This window comes from Equus quagga, chromosome 14 (assembly GCF_021613505.1).
Source record: "Equus quagga isolate Etosha38 chromosome 14, UCLA_HA_Equagga_1.0, whole genome shotgun sequence".
Lineage (NCBI taxonomy): Eukaryota > Metazoa > Chordata > Mammalia > Perissodactyla > Equidae > Equus > Equus quagga.
The window spans coordinates 11,823,593-11,843,038 of record NC_060280.1 but is presented as its reverse complement, the minus strand read 5'-3'; the positions used below and the strand labels follow the sequence as shown (position 1 = coordinate 11,843,038).

The window sequence follows — 19,446 nt, the reverse complement described above, 5'->3', positions numbered from 1 at the left end:
AAGCATCCTTCCATGTGTTCATCGGCTATTAGTATATTTTCTTTTGTGAAGGGTCTATTCAAATATTTTGCCCACATTTAAAAATTAGATCTTTTGTCCTTTAATTATTGAATTAAAGAAGTTCTTTATATATATGGACTACAAGTCCCTTTGTCAGAAATAAATATTGCATATAGTTTCTCTCAATCTGTGGCTTGCCTTTTTGTGTTCTTGATGTTAATAGTATCTTTTGAAGAGTAAAGTTTTAATTTTGGTGAGGGCTAGTTTGTCAATTTCTTATTTATATTTCATGCTTTTTTGGGTCCTAGCTAAGAAACCTTTGCCTTCCTTAAGTCTGAAGATTTGCTCCTATATTATTTTCTATAAGTTTGATAGTTTTATCTTTTATATTTAGGACTATGATTCACTTCATATTAATTTTAGTGTTTGATGTGAGGTAAGTGTCCATGTTCATTTTTTCAATAGTGATATCCAGTTGTTGTAGCAACACTTGTTGAAAATACTTTTTTTGCATTTGAATTGCTTTGACAACTTTGTTGAAAATTATTATGTATGTGGGTCTATTTCCGGATTGTCTATTTTTTCCATTGATCTCCATATATATTGTTATATTGTTTTGTTATTTCCATACTATATTCATTACACTAAATCTTTAAATCAGTTAATGTAAATTCTCTTTGTTCTACTTTTCTAAAATTACTTTGGATATTATATATTGTTTGTATTTCTACATTAATTTTAGAATTAGCTCACCAATTTCTGTATAAACACACACTGGAATGTTAATTGATATTGTGTTAGATCTATAGATAAGTTTGGAGAGATTGATATCTTAACACATTGAGTCTTCTAATCCATGAATATGGTATATCTCTATTATGTCTTCTTTATTTTCTTTTAGCAATGTTTTATAGTTTTCAGAGTATAGGTCTTGCACAAATTTTGTTAAATTATCCCTAAATATTCCATATTTTTGATGCTACTATAAAAGGAATTGTTCTTTATATTTCGTTTTCTAATTGTTTATTGCTAGTATATAGAAATACTATGGGTTTTTATGTATTGACCTTGTATCTTGTAACATTGCTAAATTCACTTATTGATTCTAGTAACTCTCTTTAAATTCTTAGTACATTCTCTGTACATTATTATGTCATCTGCAAACACAGTTTTACTAGATTTAATTCTTCCTTTCCAACTTGAAGACCTTCTTATTTTCTTGCCTCGTTTCACTGGTCAGGACCTCCAGTGTGATGGTGAATATAGGTAGTGACAAGAGACAAATCTGCATGACCCTGGAGGCCTGTTTCCTCCCTCCTGTTGGTAGCTTAACAGAAAGCTGAGTCAGCTGAACTGAGCCAGCCTGTGGAGGGACAGCAAGTCCTTAAGCTGATGTTAGCGTTCCTGGCCTGCAGGTTCTTTTTAGGGCCCTTGGTATGTAGACCTTGGCCTTGGAAATGCATACTCCTTACCATTGTTCCTGGACCCAGCTATTCCTTGATAAATTTCTTGTTACTTAAGGAGACTAGGGGTTCCCTTCCCTCTCTAAAGCTAACATATGGATATGTAACAGTGTGTTGGTGTATGTGGGGGGTGCTCATTCTTGCTCTTGGAGGAGTTTCAAGAGAACATCCAGGTTGCCAGCCAACAGAGGCTTCTCTGTGCTTGGCCATTTTGTATACAGAAGATCTGCGCCTAACCTATGCTGTGGAATAATTAGGGTTCAGTGTACAGAGTATGGTTCCCTACTTCTCTGCTTCTAAGGTTTTCTCCAATAAACACTATTTATAGCTATGCCCTCTGGTATTAATGGTCTGTGTCCATGACACCCTTACACAACAAGAGTTGAGAGGGCACCTGCTTGCCTAGTTCCTTGTCTTATGGGGAAAGCATTCAGTCTTTCATCATTGAGAATGAAGTTTGCTGTGAGTTTTTTATGAAATTCCCTTCTCTTCATAGTTGCAAAGAGTTTTATTTTTTTATTCGTGAATGAGTGTTGAATTTTGTCAAAAGCTTTTTTCTGCATCTATTGACCCCTTATTATATAATGTCTTTCTTTGTCTCTAGTAATAATTTTTTAGTTAAAGTCTATTTTTTTAACGTGGTAAAAATACACATAACATAAAATTTACCATTTTAACCATTCTAAAATGTATAATTCAGTGGCAATTAAGAACATTTTATTTTGTGCAACTGCTACCACTGTCTAGAGCTCAGACTTTTTCATCATCCCAAATGGAAACCCTGTGCCCATTAAGCAGTTACTTTCCATTCCCCTCCTCCATCCCCTGGCAAACACTAATTTGCTTTCCGTGTCTATGGATTTGCCTATTCTGATTTTTTAATATAAATAGGATCATACAATATGTATCCTTTTGTGTCTGGCTTCTTCACTTAATGTTTTCAAGTTTCATCCATGTTGCAACATGCATCAGTACTTCATTCCTTTTTATGGCTGATTAATATTCCACTGCATAGATATACCACATTCCATTTATCCATTCATCAGTTGACAGACATTTGAGTTGTTTCTACTTTTTGGCTATTGTGAATAGTGCTGCTATGAACACTCATGTACTAATTTTTGTTTGAACACCTGTTTTCAGTTCTTTTGGGTATATACATAGGAGTGGAAATATTGGGTCATATGGTACATTTTTAGTTAGTATGTAATTGCCAAACTGTTTTCCATAGTGGCTGTACTATATTACATGCCCATCAGTAATGTATAAATGTTCCAGTTCTCCATATCCCCACCAACACTTGTTATTTTCTATATTTTTAAATTTTAGCTATCCTAGTGGATGTGAAGTATTACCTTGTTGTGGTTTTGATTTGAATTTCCCTAGTGCCTAATGATGTCAAACACCTTTTCAACGCCTGTTGGCCACTTGTATATTTTCTTTGGAGAAACATCTATTAAAATTCTTTGTTCATTTTTACATTGGGTTGTTTGTCTTTTGGTTGTTGAGTAATAATAGTTTTTTATATATTCTGCATGCAAGATTCTTATCAGATAACATGATTTACAAATATATTCTCCCATTCTGTTGGTTTTATTTTCACTCTCTTGATGCACAAAAATGTTTAATTTTGATTAAGTTCAGTTTATCTATTTTTCCTTTTGTTACTTAGGCTTTTGGTGTCATACTGAAGAAATCATTGCCAAATCCAAGGTCATGAAGATTTATCCCTGTGTTTCTAGCTTTTATATTCAGGTCTTTGATCCATTTTGAATTAACTGTGTACATGATGCGAGATAACGGTCAAGCTTCATTCTTTTGCATGTGGATGTCCAGTTGTCCCAACAACTTTGCTGAAGAGATTATTCTTTCCCCCTTGAATGGTCTTAGCACCCTTGTCTAAAATAAATTGACCATAGGTGAGTGGGTTTATTTCTGGACTCTCAAGTCGTTTTCATTAGTTGAGATGTCTTTCCTTATGCCAGTATCATACTGTTTTGATTACTGTACCTCTATAGTAGGTTTCAAAATCAGGAAGTGTGAATCCTTCAGCTTTGCTCTTCTTTTTCAAGATTGTTTTCACTATTCAGGTACCCTTGTGATTTCACGTGCATTTTTTCATTTCTTCAAAAAAGCCCATTGAAATTTTGATAGGCATTGAATTGAATCTGTAACTGCTTTGTGTTGCCATCATAACAATAGTTATTTTCCCAATCCATGAATGTAGGATGTATTTCCATTTATTTGTCTTCTTTAATTATTTTCAGCAATGTTTTGTAGTTTTCAATGTACAAGTCTTGCACTTCCTTGATTAAATTTATTCCTAAATATTTTATTATTTTTGATTCTACTGTAAATTGAATTTTCTTATTTTCATTTTCAGATTGTTCATTGCTAGTGTATACAAATACAACTGATTTTTGTGTTGCTCTTATATCCTGCAACTTTACTGAATTCATTTATTAACTCTAATAGATTTTTGTGTGTGTTTGTGGATTCTATAGAATTTTCTATATATAGGAGCATGTCATCTGCAAATAGAGATAGTTTTACTTATTTCTTTCCAATTTGGATACCTTTTATTTCTTTTTCTTGCCTAATTACAAGTGGCTCACTTTAGATTTAAAGATACAAATAAATTGAAAGCAAAAGGATGGAAAAAGATATTTCATATAAACAGGAAAGAAAAGAGAACTGGAGTGGCTTTACTGATATCAGAGAAATTATACTTTAACACCTAAAGTTGTTATTAGAGACAAAGAAGAATATTATATAATGATGAAAGGGTTAATAGATGCTGAAAAAGCATTCAGCAAAATTCAATACCCAATCATGATTTTTAAAAGAATCTCTCAGTAAACTATGAATAGAAGGAAATTTCTTCAATTTGATAAAAGATATTTATGAAATATCATACTCAATGGTGAAAGACTAAATGGTTTCTACCCTAAGATAAGGAATAAGACAAGGATGCCTGCTTTCACCACATCTATTCAACATCATGCTGGAAGTTCTAGCCAGAGTAATTGAACAAAAATTTACCAAATACTTTAAATTGACTATTTCAACTATGTTTAAAGAGCTAAAGCAAATCATATCTAAAGAACTAAAGGAAGTATGAGACTGATGTCTCCCCAAATAGTGAATATTAATAAGTAGATAGCAATTATAAAAAGGAACTAAATAGAACTTCTCAAATTGAAAAAACTTAACTGAAATGAAAATTCACTAGTGGGGCTCAGTAGCAGATTGAGAAGGCAGAAGAAAGAATCAGTGGACTTGAAGATAGGTTAGTTGTTCAATGTCTGGGCTTCCTCAGGGACAGTTTCTATTCTTGCTTTTTCCTTTGTTTGGTTCCTACTTCCTTTTTTATTTCATGCCTTGTAATTTTTGTTGAAAACTATACATTTAAAAACTTAGAATATGAAAACTCTGTAAATGTAATTCTCTCCTCCCAGGGTTTGTTTTTATTGATGCTTGCTGTAGTTGTTGTTTGTTTGTTTCATGACTTTTAGGAACTAATTCTATAAAGTCTGTACTCTGTTATATGTGGTCATAGTAGTCTTTTCCCCATTTATTTAGTGGTCAGCTAATGATTAGATAGAACTTAACTGGAACCAAAAAATATTTCCCAGTCTTTGCTAGAGGGCTCTGTGTACATGTTGGGGCATGCCTTCAACACCCAGCCAGGCAGTTGAAAACTGTGCCTTAGCCTTCACTTCCTACTTTCACAGACCCTCAAGGTCAGAAAGAGCTGAAGTTAGGATTTTCTGATGATTTTCCTGAGCATGCACATACCTGCATGCAGCCCTGGGCATGCATGGGGCCTTATTCTAGGTGGGAGATGCTGATGGCTTAGATGAGGCTGTGGTGATGGAGAAGAAAAATCTAGATGATATTAAGGAGGTAGAATTAATTGATTATTAAATATACAGATAGACACATACATTATCTGAAAAGAGAAATTTTTTGTTTTAAAATTATAATAGTGAATATTTTAACCTTTTTAAAACCTGTGTGAGAGATTATCCATGTTTCTTTGTTGATTTGCTTCACTTTGAACTCTGTAATAAATCTGTATTTGACCCGAAGACAATTGGTCTATCTATTCAGGAAAGCAAATTATAAAAGGAAGTTATTTCTGAATCTTTTTATAACAAAAACTTGTCCTTCCCAGTGGATATTTTGACATATGTGGTCTGGAAGCTAAGTGGGTTACCTGCAACTCGTGTAATTGGAAGCGGCTGTAATCTAGACTCTGCACGTTTCCGTTACCTCATTGGAGAGAAGTTGGGTGTCCATCCCACAAGCTGCCATGGCTGGATCATCGGAGAGCATGGTGATTCTAGTGGTAAGTGTAAACCTATTGTCATGGTATAATCACGCTTCTTATCTCTAATCATACTTATTTTCTTTAAAGTCTATTTTTTTCTGATAGTAATACAGCTGCACAACTTTTGATTTATTAGGACTTCCCTGGTGTATCTTTTTCTAGTTCTTTACTTTCAGTCTTTTGCATCATTGATTTAGCTCCCTCTCATAAAATAGTGCATAGGACATATAAGCATTTTAAAAAATCAATGAATGTTTCTCTTATCTGGAGCACTTTCATTTAATGTGATTTTTAAGATAGCATTATTGAGATATATTTCACATACCATAAAATTCACCCATTTAAAGTGTATAATTCATTGGATTTTAGTATATGCACAGAATTGTGCAACCATCACCACAATCTAATTATAGAACATTTTCATCACCCCAAAAAGAAACTCCCACTCCTGCACTCACCCCCACCTTAGCCCCAGACAACCACTAATCTGCTTTCTGACTACATAGATTTGTTTATTCCAGACTTTTCATATAAATAAATTATATAATATGTGATTTAAGCTATTACTTAGGCCATACCAACCTTTTTCTTTTCTGAACTTAAACATTTAATCTCTGCTACATAATTAGAACTTAATACTTCTTATAATATTGTCTAATTGTGTCATATGTGTAAATCTTCTTTCCATTATGGCAATAAACTCATTGAGAATAAGGACCATTTGTTCATTCATTCATTTATTTGTTTGTTCAAAACATTTAACAAGCCCTTCTCTCTTCTTTATACTGCAAAGGTCGTAGTATAATAAATACTGTCAGTTTGACTTGGACAAATACTTCTTGGACCAGTGCCTTAACGTGATCCTGTTGACTCGTATTATTGTCTTAACTCAGCTCTTCCTCCTGAAAGTCATTACAAATAATTTTTCCAGATATGTTTTAATTTCTTATAATAATATTGTGATTTTATTTTTATAAATCAGTATGTTCTGATTAGTATTAATTTAAATATGTTTAATATTCTATTTAGTGAGATTTTCGTTTATTTCTTTTCTCTTTTTCTGCTTTCTGTGGATCAGTTAAATTTCCTCCACTACTTGGGATTATACGCTCATTTTGTAAGTGGTTACCTATAAATTTTAACATTCATACTTGACCTCAAAAATAATTAGTGTCTATTCTTCTTTGGGGCAATACAAAGACCTTAGAATGCTTTAAGTTTGATCACCCTCTTTCTGTCGTATGTGTAATTATTAACTGCTTTTCTGGCTTCATCCTGTTTCTGTATCCCCCTGAGCAGTTACAGTTCTTATTATTGGAGTGGTCAGCACCTCTTTCTGTTTGTGTGCGTTTGCCAGTTTTCTTGCTTACCTTTATTTCCTGCATCTAACGCCTGTTTCTGGATTCAGTTTTCTTCCTCCTGTCAGTGTTGTTTGTGGGAAGTTGTTTCAGTTTCACCACATTCTCGAGTGACAGTTTAACCGGATAAAGAGATTCTAGATGGACAGTTATTCCCCCTTAGCCCTTTCGTACCTTTGAGAAGTATGGTATTAATTTGTTGTTTTTTTTTCTTCCTTACTTATAATAGTTTATCTTTTCTTGTCAGTGCTTTTCTTTGTGGATTCTGTATTTGTATCTTGCTTTAAAATGCCTCCTGTACCTCACAATTATAAATAAATTCTACTACATATTTTTCTAACAGTTTATAATTTTACTTTTTGCATTTCCCTCTTTTGTCCTTTTGCAACTTATTTTTATATGTGATATAAGGTAGTAACCTAACTTTATTTTCAAAAACCCCACTGAACTGAAACAACTGATGCAGTCTTGGGAAGAAGAGCTCATCCTGAGGTCTGTTTCTTTCAGTGCCCTTATGGAGTGGGGTGAACGTTGCTGGTGTTGCCCTGAAAACTCTAGACCCTAAATTAGGGACTGATTCAGACACGGGCCAGTGGAAGAATATCCACAGACAAGTTGTTGGAAGGTAACAGTACTCATTCAATTTCTTAATGCCTCAATGATCAGCCTTGAGAACAGATTTTGCAGACGAAAAGTTTATAGTTGAGCTTTGCTTTTTGTGAGGTAAATAACTAACCTTCTGAAAAATCCCCAAATTCAGACTTAGATCATGCATAGCTTTCTTTGAGGGGCATTTTTCAAAGGGAAAATGTATTTATCGTTTCATAAGAACTCATACGTGTTTGAAGGCGACACAGCATAGTGAAAGGGTTGAAATTTGGCTTCACCATTTATTAGTGATGTGATATTGGGAAGTTATTTAAAATGTCATAAGCTCAGTTTCCTCATCTTTAAAATGGGGATCATAATGGAGCCTACCTTAGAGGATTATTATGAAGACTAAATGAGTTGGTACATGTAAAATGCTTAGAACAGTACTGAGGACTTATTAAGTGTTTGACAATGACTTGATGAAAAGAAACATGAAGCTGATGCAGATGATCAGATGTTAACTAGATTCACTTATAAATGAAGTGTCTGATTCTGTATACCTCGGCCTTAAGGGCACACGTGCTTCTCCTTCATGCTTTAGCCAAGTTACATGTTAGTAGCAGTTATAGAACTTAGAAATCACTTTTGGATATTCAAAACTGGAATATTAAAGCTACAAAAGCCACAAGTCTGGTGTATGTATATTTTGTGATAACAACCTTACAAAAATATATAAGAATTAGGGCAGAGACTAAATAGGCACACAATATAACAAAAAAGTCATTATTGGTGAGTTTTTACTCTCTAAATACCTTTTAGTTAAAAAAATTATTTTATTTCCTGATCATAAAAGCACATGACCCTTTAATGAGTACAGAGTTTCAGTTTGGGAAGATGAAAAAGTTCTGGAGAGGATGGTGGTAATAGTTGTACAACAGTGTTTCTGTACATAGTGCCATTGAACAGTGTGCTTAAAAATGGTTAAAATGGCAAATTTTGCCACAATTATAAAAAGTAAAATTTGGAAAGTACATGGCTACCAACAGTGGTCTGAAGTTCAGACTGTCAAACTAGCAGGACATCATAGGCCTTAAGAGAGCATCAAGTTTATCCAGCTTGGTGGAAAGGATACTGGATAGAAAACAGCTTAGAGTATTAGCATTTTCTTTGGGAGGATTGCAAATGCTCAGGTGTAGCTTCCAGGTCCCGTCACTGTGTGGGCACGCTGAGTCGAAGGGATGAGGGCAGACCACCCAGCACAGGAAAGCTGCTGCCTGTGCTTCCCAGGAGTTTTAATATAGTTCTTGTCACATAGCCCTCAGGATCCACATGCTTGCTCCCCATCTTCTAGCCCTGCTGCAACGCACAGATCAAGGGTTACATAATATACAGTGCTAATAACCTTGTTCTGTTATGGTTAATATTCCACATTTATCTTAATGAATTTATTATTTTTTTTCCAGTTTTTTTATTTTGGTAAAATACACATAACATAAAATTTACTATCTTAACTAGTTTTAAGTGTATAGTTCAGTGGTATTAAAATCATTCATGATGTTGTGTAACCATCACCAACATCCATTTTGTAATTCTTTTCATCTTGTAAAACTGAAACTCTATATCCATGAAACAATCCCTCCTCATTTCAAACCCCTCTCCTGAGGCCTTGACAACCACCATTCCACTTTCTATGATTTTGAATACACTAAGAATTTCGTCTAAGTGGAATCATACAGTATTTTTTGTGTGTGACTGGCTTGTTTCACTTAGCATAATGTTCATCCACGTTATAACATATGGCAGAGTTTCCTTCCTTTTTAAGGCTGAATAGTATTCCTTTGTATGCGTATACCACATATTGCTTATCCATTCATCTTTTGATGGACACTTGGGTTGCTTCCATGTTTTAGCAATTGTGAATAATGCTGCTATGAACACGAGTGCACAGATATCTCTTTGAGACCCTGCTTTCAATTCTTTTGGGTATATACCCAGAAGTCGAATTGCTTGATCATATGATAATTCGGTTTTGACTTTTTAGAGAAACCACAATACTATTTTTCACAGCAGCTGTACCATTTTACATTCCCACCAACAGTGCACAAGGGTTCCAGTTTCTCCACATCCTTGTCAAACATTTGTTATTTTCTGTTCAATAGTAGCCATCCTCATGGGTGTGAGATGGTATCTCATTGTAGTTTTGACTTGCATTTCCTTGTTGATTAGTGACGTTGAGCATCTTGTCATGTGCTTTGTGGCCATTTGTATATGTTCTCTGGAGAAATGTCTATTGAAGTCTTTTGCCCATTTTTTAATTGAGTTGTTTGTTTTGTTGTTGAGTTTTAAGAATTCTTTCTATATTCTGGATATTAATTTCATAAAAGATATATGATTTACAATTATTTTCTTTCATTCTGTGGGTTCCCTTTTTACTCTGTTGATACTATCTTTTGATGCACAGAATTTCAAAATTTTCATGAAGTCCAATTTGTCTGTTTTTTCTTTTGTTGCCTTTGGTGTTATATCTAAGAAATTCTTGCCAAAAGCAATGTTGTAAAGCTTTTGCACTATGTTTTCATATAAGAATTGCATAGTTTTAGGTCTTACATTTAGGGTCTTTGATCCACTTTGAGTTAATTTTTCTATATGGTGTTAGGTAAGGGTCCAATCTCATTCTTTTGCATCTGGATATCCAGCTTTCCTAGCACCATTTGTTAAAAAGACTGTCCCTTCCCCATTCAGTGGAATGTTGAAAATCTGTTGACCATAGATATGTAGGTTTATTTCTGGGTTCTCTATTTTATTCCATTGGTCTATACATTTGTCTTCATGCTAGTACCACACTGTTTTGATTACTGTAGCTTTGTATTAAGTTTTGAAATCAGGAAGTGTGAGTCCTTCAGCTTTGTTCTTCTTTATCAAGATTGTTTTAGCTATTTGGAGTCCCTTGAGATTCCGTGTAACTTTTAGGATGGGTTTTTCTATTTCTGCAAAAAAAATATCTTTGGGATTTTGATAGGGATTGCATTGAATGCATAAACCATTTGGCTAGTATTGACATCTTAGTAATATTGTCTTCCAACCCATGAGCATGGATGTGTGTCCATTTGTTTGTGTCTTTAATTGCTTCAGCAACGTTTTGTAGTTTTCATTATACAAGTTTTTTGCCTCTTTGGTTAAGTTAATTCCTAAGCATTTTATTCTTTTTGATGCTGTTGTAAACAGGATTGTTTTCTTAATTTCCTTTTCAGATCATTGTTATCATATGGAAATGCAGTTTTTTATGTTGACTTTTTATCCTGCAACTTTGCTGACTTCCTGTATTCGCTCTAACAGGTGTGTGTGTGTGATCTTTGGGGTTTTCTGTGGATAAGATCACGTCATCTGTAAGCACAGATGCTTTTACTTCTTCCTTTCCAATTTGGATAACTTTTATTTCTCTTTCTTGCCTAACTGCTCGGGATAGAACTTCCAATACTATGTTGAATAGAAGTGGTAAAAGTGGGCATCCTTGCCTTGTTCTTTATTTTAAAGGAAAAGCTTTCAGTCTTTCACCATTGAGTATGATCTTGACTGTGAGATATTTATATATGGCTTTTATTATGTTGGGGTAGTTTCCTTCTATTCACAGTTTCTTGACTGTGTTAATCATGAAAGCATGTTGAATTTTGTCAGATGATTTTTCTGCATGAATTGAGATGATAGTGTAGTTTTCTCCCTTTCATTCTGTTAATGTGGTATGTTACACTGATGGATTTTGGTATGTTGAACCATCTTTGCAATCAAGGAATAAATCCCAGTTGGTCATGGTGCATAATTTTTTTAATATGCTGGATTTGGTTTGCTAGTATTTTGTTGAATATTATCTAGCCCCAGGGGCCTAATGGTTAAGTTTGGCATGCTCCACTTTGACAGCCCAGGTTCGGTTCCTGGGCACGGACCTACACCACCCGTCTGTCAGTGGCCATGCTGTCGTAGCTGCTCACATACAAAAAGAGGAAGATTGGCAGCAGATGTTAGCTCAGGGTGAATCTTCCACAGGAAAAAAAATTGCATAATGTTTAGGACTGTGCTATTTTCCTTTGAAAAATGTATCGTGAACATTTGCCCATATTTCCATATATTGCTAATTTAATGATATATTCTTAGGGAAAATATGTACACATGGCTTAAAATTATATAAAAGTTACATTGGCACCCTAGTAACAATTTTCAGTGGTCAGTGAGATATGTATACTAACTTTCAAGGTGATCAGATTCTATTTTTGGATATTTAAGCAACAGTGCAAAAAATTTAAAATTAGTTTTATCTTGAGTGGCACATATGCCCTACTTTCCTGCCTTTATGATAAAAAAAGGGTGAATTAATTATTATTTAAAGTGAATAATGAAGTTTATGAGAGAATATAGAAACTTTTATTGTCTATTCATAAATAATTTCCAGAAGAAATCTCAGAAAATTTTAATAGAGTGACCTTGACATGTAGGTTGCTTCAAAATGGATGCTTGAAAAATACTATGTTTTCTCTAAGTTGGCTTCTCATGAATTTGATTTTCTAACATTTTACAACTGTAGTGCCTATGAGATTATCAAGCTGAAGGGGTACACCTCTTGGGCCATTGGACTATCTGTGACAGATCTAGTAGGATCAATTTTGAAAAATCTTCGAAGAGTGCATCCAGTTTCCACTATGGTTAAGGTAGGTTAAGTTGAATATTCATCTCTCATCTTTCCTTTAATATTTGTTGAGTCCTTACTATGTGTCAGGCCTTATACAAGATGTTGAGGCTATCATGGTGACAAAAAAGACAGGGGCCTGACCTAACATAGTTTCATGAAGGAAATGGACTTAATAGAACAATTACAAAAGTAAATACATAACAACAAATTGTGGTGAGTGCTATGATGACAAACTACCAAGTGCTGGGAGTATACAAGAAGAGACTTTAATTACCCTGGGGAGGGGGCGCGGGAGATGGTTAGGGAAGACCTCCTAAGGAAGTCTAATGTGACCTAATCTGAATAATGAGAAGGAGTTACTTTGCAAGGCTGGACTAATATTCCAAACAAAGGGAACAAAAGCCACAGAAGCCAACTCAAACTAGCTTAAGCAAAAAAGAAAATATATTGGCTCTGTAACTGAAATGACAAGGAGGCCTGATCCAGGTGCTCAAACTGTGTCACCAGAGCTGTCTTTTCTTTCCGTTTTCTTGGCTCATCTTTTCACTCTATTGGCTTCAGTCTCATGTGGACTTTTTGCATGGGGTAACAAAGAGGGCCTGCAGCAGTTGTAGGCTTAAGAGTTGTAATATCAGGACCCTGCCTCTCCCTTGTCCATTATTAATTTCTTCATAATTGGCCTTTCTAGGATCACAAGTCCAGTCTTGTGATACCTGTTGGTTTACAGAGAGAGTTTCCAAAATAAAAAGAGAGGTCCTGTCAACAAAAAAGGGGAGGAGATGTTGGACAGGCAAAGACAACACATCCCTTACACATGGTAACTGAAGCCATGAATTTTAACGGGCTTGCCTAAAGAGAGTGTATAAAGTGAGAAGACAGATTGAGATTGAGTCTTGAGGAATTCCAATATTAAAAGTTGAGTTTATAGTGTGAGTCCACAAAGGTGACTAATAAGTGGCAGCCAGAGAATTAAAAGAAAAACCAAGAGAACATGGAATCATGGTAACCAAGAGAAAGGAGGATACTTTAAAGATGAAAGGATTGGTTTCTGTTGTTGATTTATATTGTGAAATCATATAAATTGAGGATTAAAAATGCCAGGAGGATAAACTGACAGAAGTCATTGATAACCTGAACAGGAACTGTTTACTGCATAGGAATGAAAGCCTGACTGGAGTACAGGGCTAACCTTGGCAATACTGATAATCCTTCATTGTGGGGCGCTGTCCTGTGCATTGTGGGATGTTGGCAGCATCCCTGGCCTCTACCCATTAGATGCCAATAGCATACCCCTTTCTGCTAGTTTTGACAATCAAAAATGTCTCCAGATATTGCCAAGTGTCCCTTGGGAGGCCAAATCACCTCTGGTTGAGAACCTCTGAAGTAGAAAGGAAATTAAGAAAGTGTAAACAGCTCTTTTGAGGTGTGTGGTTGGGAAGGTAAGGAGAGAGAGAAGAGTAACTGGAGAGGAAAATCAGGGCAAGGCAAACTTGTTTTGTTTTGTTTTAAAGATAAGATGTTGATGGTAAAGAAGATATTGAAGATAGAAGTAATAAGCAGAGGGGATGGGATCCAGAGCATTGGTGAAGGTATTAGCCCTAGAAAGGAGAAGAGAGAGCTATCTGTTGAAATAGGAGATAACAAAGACAGGATAGGTAATGAATCATATAGATTTCTAAGTTTGGCATCCGAAGCATCTGATGCCTTCTTTTTAGTGAAAGAAGACAAAATCATCTACTGAGAGTCAGGGGAGGTATAGAAAAGTCAGATGTTTGAACAAATTTGAAATCATCTTTATAGACAGTGAAAAATAGAACTTGACCAAAAAAGGGCAGAGTTACTGTCAGGTAGATGCTTATTTGAGGTTGCTAAGCATTAATTTGTAACATAAGTCAAAGATCAGCTTTGCTGTATAGTTTTCTCTAGGGATCTGAGCACAGGAGTGGAGAAAGCAGAGAGCTGAATTCATCTGGGTTTGGGTTTTACTTGCATGGTGTGAAAGGAAGAGAGAGAGAGATGTAGCTTTGGCTTGTATGCATGTTAAAAATGAGTTTGACTTGGTCAAGGGTCACAGACAAATTCAAGACCTTTGTCCTTAAATGTGATCTACATTCAAATGAATAAATTATAAAAAGAAAATGAGTAATAAAGAATTTAAGAAATATTTATAAAAACTGAAAATTGAAATAGGCAAGAGGTCTTAGGGTGTGGCCAAAGGGTTAAAGAATGATGAATCATGGAATCTAAGTTGGATATGGAGGAACCCATAACAAGGTCCAGAGTGGGATATTTGGGGTGGGAGGAGAAGGTCCCATGAGCTAAAGAAGTCAAGAAACTAGAAAGTAAGGGAATTGGTTGATTTATCCACATGGACAATGAAATCACCAAAGATAATGCCAGAAATTGGGATAGTGAGGGAAGATGGTAAGCCAGGTGTCAAAGTCTTTTATGAATGAGCTGGAATAACCTAGAGGTTAGTAGATGGTCATTAGAAAGGGGAACAGAGTTGATTACGGTGAGCCTCAAAAAAATAGGGGGATTTTTTTTTTTTTTTAAGAGAGTAGGGGATTAATGGTTTGGAAGAGACCACGAGGAGTACACAATGGGTACCACACATCCCTCCTCTTTTGAGGATGCACAGGGGCTGTGGGAGAATAGGCAGTTACCCCTAGAGGCTCCTGAGGAAAAGATAGGGAGGTGTCCACTGAGTGCTCTGAGAAGAGATTGAGTAATAGGGTGATTTCATAGCCTTTACTCATCAATGGACAAGTTATATTGTATAGGAAATACTTACACATTTGACATTAAGAGCAGAATCATTTGTGTACACTGATTCTTTTTTTCCCCAGTGACTTCATTTTTATTATTTCACATTTTCGGCAAATAAATAAAAGTGCAGAGTTTATTTCACATCAATATATTAACTGTATTTTTTGTCAGAGAATTATCTTTAAACCTAGCACTTCACGGCCAGTCTAAGAGCAAATGAGAGCAAATTTTAGTGCATCCAGGGGTCATACTGCCAACCAGGCATGAGGCTTAAAGGGAAAAGGGTATGCTGAGCCGATGGCAGCAGGTCATGGTCAACACAGGGCCAGGCCAGGCCTTAGGGGTCAGGGCCCATTGTTTCCAGCCCACCCAGCAGCCCTAAATGCCATGACAGGATGGACACGCCTTCTCCAGTTCTAGTCCGAGAAGCCCCTTCTAGAAGGAGGAGAGACAGAGAAAGTAGAGGGAAACAAACTTCCAAGACACTAGCAGAAAATCAGAGGGGCTTCTTCTTCAGCCACAGTGGCCTTGTTCCTGATGCCACCCGACCCCAGCAGCTCATGTTGAAGCTCCCAAAGTTACACAGAGGTGGCAACAGACTGACCAAGGACAGGATAAGGGAAGGGAAGGTGAGTGTAACTGGAGCTGGAGGCTGGCCGGGAATGGAATTTGGGCTGATGGTCTGGCGGGACAGTGGCCTTTCCTGGCCAGGCACAGACCAAAGAGGAGTGAACGTGAGTACAGCCTGGCAGGGGGCCCTCAGGGGGAGACATGTGGCTGGTCTTATGGAGGTCATGAAGTCAAGTATAAAGTGCTTCCAAAATGAGCGAGCTGGACTGCAGTGGAGGAGGTGGCCAGGGAGTCCCTCTGTGGGTGACTAGAGAGAAACATGAACAAGGGGTACACCCTGAGCTCCCGAGGAGAGCCCTGGAGCTGGTGAGAGGGAAGCTTGACTGAGTAGCGCCTGTGGGCTCTGAGCCTTCCCAGCCACTTCCTGCTTCAGCCTTCACTGTTCCCTTGTTAGTTCACACCAAACCCAGGCTGTTGATTCACAGTCCTTCCTCAGATAAAGTGGCATCATGAAGGGCTGCATGGCATCCTTCCCCATGGCGAGAAAGATGACCTTGGTCACTCTGAAGGCCTCCTGTTCTTCATGTCATTGGACACAAGTTCCACATGGTCAGATGACTTCAGGATGCTCTTGGTTTGTTGACATTCACCCCACCGCCCCACCCCGAGTGGTTCTTTCTGATGTACTCTTATTCTGAAGCTCTCTGGCATAGCTGCTTTTCCATATCAGGTTGCTGAATAATAATAATCTAATTTTGCCTTTTAGGGCTTATATGGAATAAAAGAAGAAATCTTTCTCAGTATCCCTTGTATCTTGGGGCGAAATGGTGTCTCAGATGTTGTGAAAGTTAACTTGAATTCTGAGGAGGAGGCCCTTTTCAGGAAGAGTGCAAGCACACTCTGGGATGTCCAAAAAGACCTGCAATTTTAAAGCCTTTTAGTGTTCTACTGTTGGCTGTAACCGAAGGCTACAGACCGTATATTTTACATTTTAAAAGTGTTATCATCTGATCTGTAAAAAATAAAAACATTGGAGACCTATGACATAACTCCAGTCTCTCAAGGCTAGAAAAAGGAAATGGTAAAGAGATTTCTTCTCTTTGTGAATCTCTTATAGCTCTGTTCTAACGATGCCCAGCCTGTGCAGATGTAAGTTGTACTTCTGAGGGGCGTCATATATGGGAGAGCTGCCTTCAGGTTTAGTGGAATATGTATAATAATCTACTGTAATATAGAACTTACGATTCTTCCCACAGAACAACAAGCACTTTTTCTAGTACTGAAGTTCCATCCTGTGCTTTCTTCCATTCGGGCAGCAGCATATGCACTTTCTATTGCTTCCTTAGCTTCCTGGGTCTATGTGTAATCTTTACTAGGTGCTTATGTTTAAGACCATGTATATCAGAAGAAAAATAGAAATATAACTATGGTATGAGAAAGTTAGATGAAGTGTCTTCAACCCTGCAAGTATTATACTAATTCATTTAAACTGAAGTAGTTGATTTGCTGTCTCTGTTGAATGACCAGCCCCTGGGTCATTCGTTCAGTAGGCTATTACTATGTTTGCTGTGTTATGGTTGAGGTCAATATGACACACTGCTCCTCAACTATCTCACGGTGCGTGTTTAGGCTACCTCAACTAACTGATTGAGTATTGATGAATGCTTGACAGCAGTCAATTGGTACTTCCCCCTTGGTGCCCAAGGTAAGAGTGCAAGTGCTTCTTCTGATTTATATATATATAAATATATAATATATACCGTATATCAAATATATATAATATTTCCTTCATTCCACAAAGAATTTAAGGCAGCTATAGGAAATATACAATGAGACAAAAACTAAGAAATCAGGACTAAGGTAATGCATAAATTCGACTGCGACAGGACGAGTGGGAAAAATTAGAAGGCAGGCATGCAGGCCCTGAGGACTTACATGGCTCTGGTGGAGGCCACTCATTTGGTCAGAGTTCACCCTCTGCTATTGCTACCTTAATAGCTTTCACTGTGGTCGTCTACTACTGGACTTGATTAGTTTCCCATTATTTTGTCCTTTTCCCTCGTTTTCAGCTCTTCCCTTGAATGCACGAAATATGGTCATGAGTAGAGTTTAGTTAGGATGGTGGAAAGAGGAATCTTCTGTGGATTTTGCCTTTTTAAAAAAAGCTCCTCTTTGTACACCAAATTAAAACTTGCTTTTAGGAAATCCTTGCAGAGACTGAAAGGCTGCAAATCTAGTTTCTACAGGGACTATTCTAGGAAGGAAAACTGCTCTACACTGTGTGTTCTCAACAGGGGCAATCTCGCCCCCAAAGGGGTGGAAATTGGTGCTGGGGTGGGGGTGGGGTGAAAAAAAACTTAGATATTACAAGGATTTGGCTCTCCAAAGCTCAACCCAACTACACAAAATTTATTCCTTAATATTTAATTTGACGATGGAGGGTGGGAGGCAGCTGAATGATTGGGGGAAATGTCTAGAAAGGCTCTTGAGGGAGAGATAATGAAAAAAGTTTAAGAAACACTGCTCTACATTTTATTTAAAAATTTGTCAATGCATATTGTTGACGAAAATAATACATAACCAATCTATAAATGAAAATTTGGGTGAGTTTATTCTGAGCTTAAATCTGAGGATTATAACCTGGGAGAGTCTGTCCACAGAGGAACAGAGCACTCCAAAGAAGTGGGGGTATACCGGGTGGTTATATACCCTCAAAGAGTATGTTTCACATGTGATTGAAATGTCCCTTTTACAATAGTCAGGAGGCTGCTCTGTCAGCACAGCGACTGATGGAAAAGGCAGATAGGCCTGCTGTCTCAGTGGACCCCACAGGGTGGCAGGTCCCTTGCCTCGAGCTGGGCGGTCACAGATGAGTGCTGCAATCAGTTCCCAGCCTAAAGAAAGATGCTTAATCTTTAAGGAGATGTATGTCAACGTTGGGAGGGGGAGGGAAGTTGCACCTTTATCTCAAAATGTCTAAACAGATATACAATGCATGCTCAATGGCCACAGTCAGGCCCTTTTGGAAAAACAAAGTCAGGCTGAATTAGGTTTATACCAAATGGCTTCCTCATATACTCTAATATATCCTATTGCTTGCCATTTTTATTTGTCAGTATTATGTATTATGATTCACAAATGAGTTAGCAAAGAGTTAACTAGGTAGAACACGGGGGAGGAGAGAAGCAGAAACTTTGCTTTTTCTCATACTAAGGCCCGAGAGGTGAATTTCGGATTCTACATTAACGACCTGACAAATAACGAGTGGAGCTTCCCTTCCACTTGTAGAAATGGTTATCAGTTAGCATGCACTGATCAAATTCGTGGGGTTTCATATCTTATTTTAAAATCTTCGCACAGAGGGTTTTAAAATTTTTATGTTTTCTACTTCAGCTCACATTGGTGGGTGGTAAAAAGTAGCCCTGAGGTCCTTTTCTCCTACAGCCCTGGGGAAAAGTTCTCCAGAGTCAAAAAGCCCTTACTGGATACACCAGTCAGGTTTGCTCGGAAAGAAACTTCCCGGGGCGCCCCAGTCGCTAGGCTGGAGGACGCCGCGCTCGGCGCACAGCCGCGCACCACCTGTCTGGGCCTCGCCCCGGCCCCCGCCGGCGGGCACGCGCAGGGCCTCGGCGCTCCTGGCCTCTTGCGGTCGGGTGCGCGGCCTGCGCAGCCTCGGGAGTC

At 37.2% G+C, this 19,446-nt stretch overlaps 1 protein-coding gene across 1 annotated transcript in view; it reads left to right on the top strand.

Moving 5' to 3' along the window:
- Nucleotides 1-16,696, top strand: part of LOC124252584 (L-lactate dehydrogenase C chain) — a 37,868-nt gene extending 21,172 nt beyond the window's left edge. The window contains exons 4-7 of the mRNA XM_046686254.1: nucleotides 5,641-5,814; nucleotides 7,662-7,779; nucleotides 12,322-12,445; nucleotides 16,532-16,696. Of these exons, the coding sequence (XP_046542210.1) occupies nucleotides 5,641-5,814; nucleotides 7,662-7,779; nucleotides 12,322-12,445; nucleotides 16,532-16,696 (581 nt within the window). The remainder of the gene's footprint in view (nucleotides 1-5,640; nucleotides 5,815-7,661; nucleotides 7,780-12,321; nucleotides 12,446-16,531) is intronic.
- Nucleotides 16,697-19,446: the final 2,750 nt, after the last annotated feature.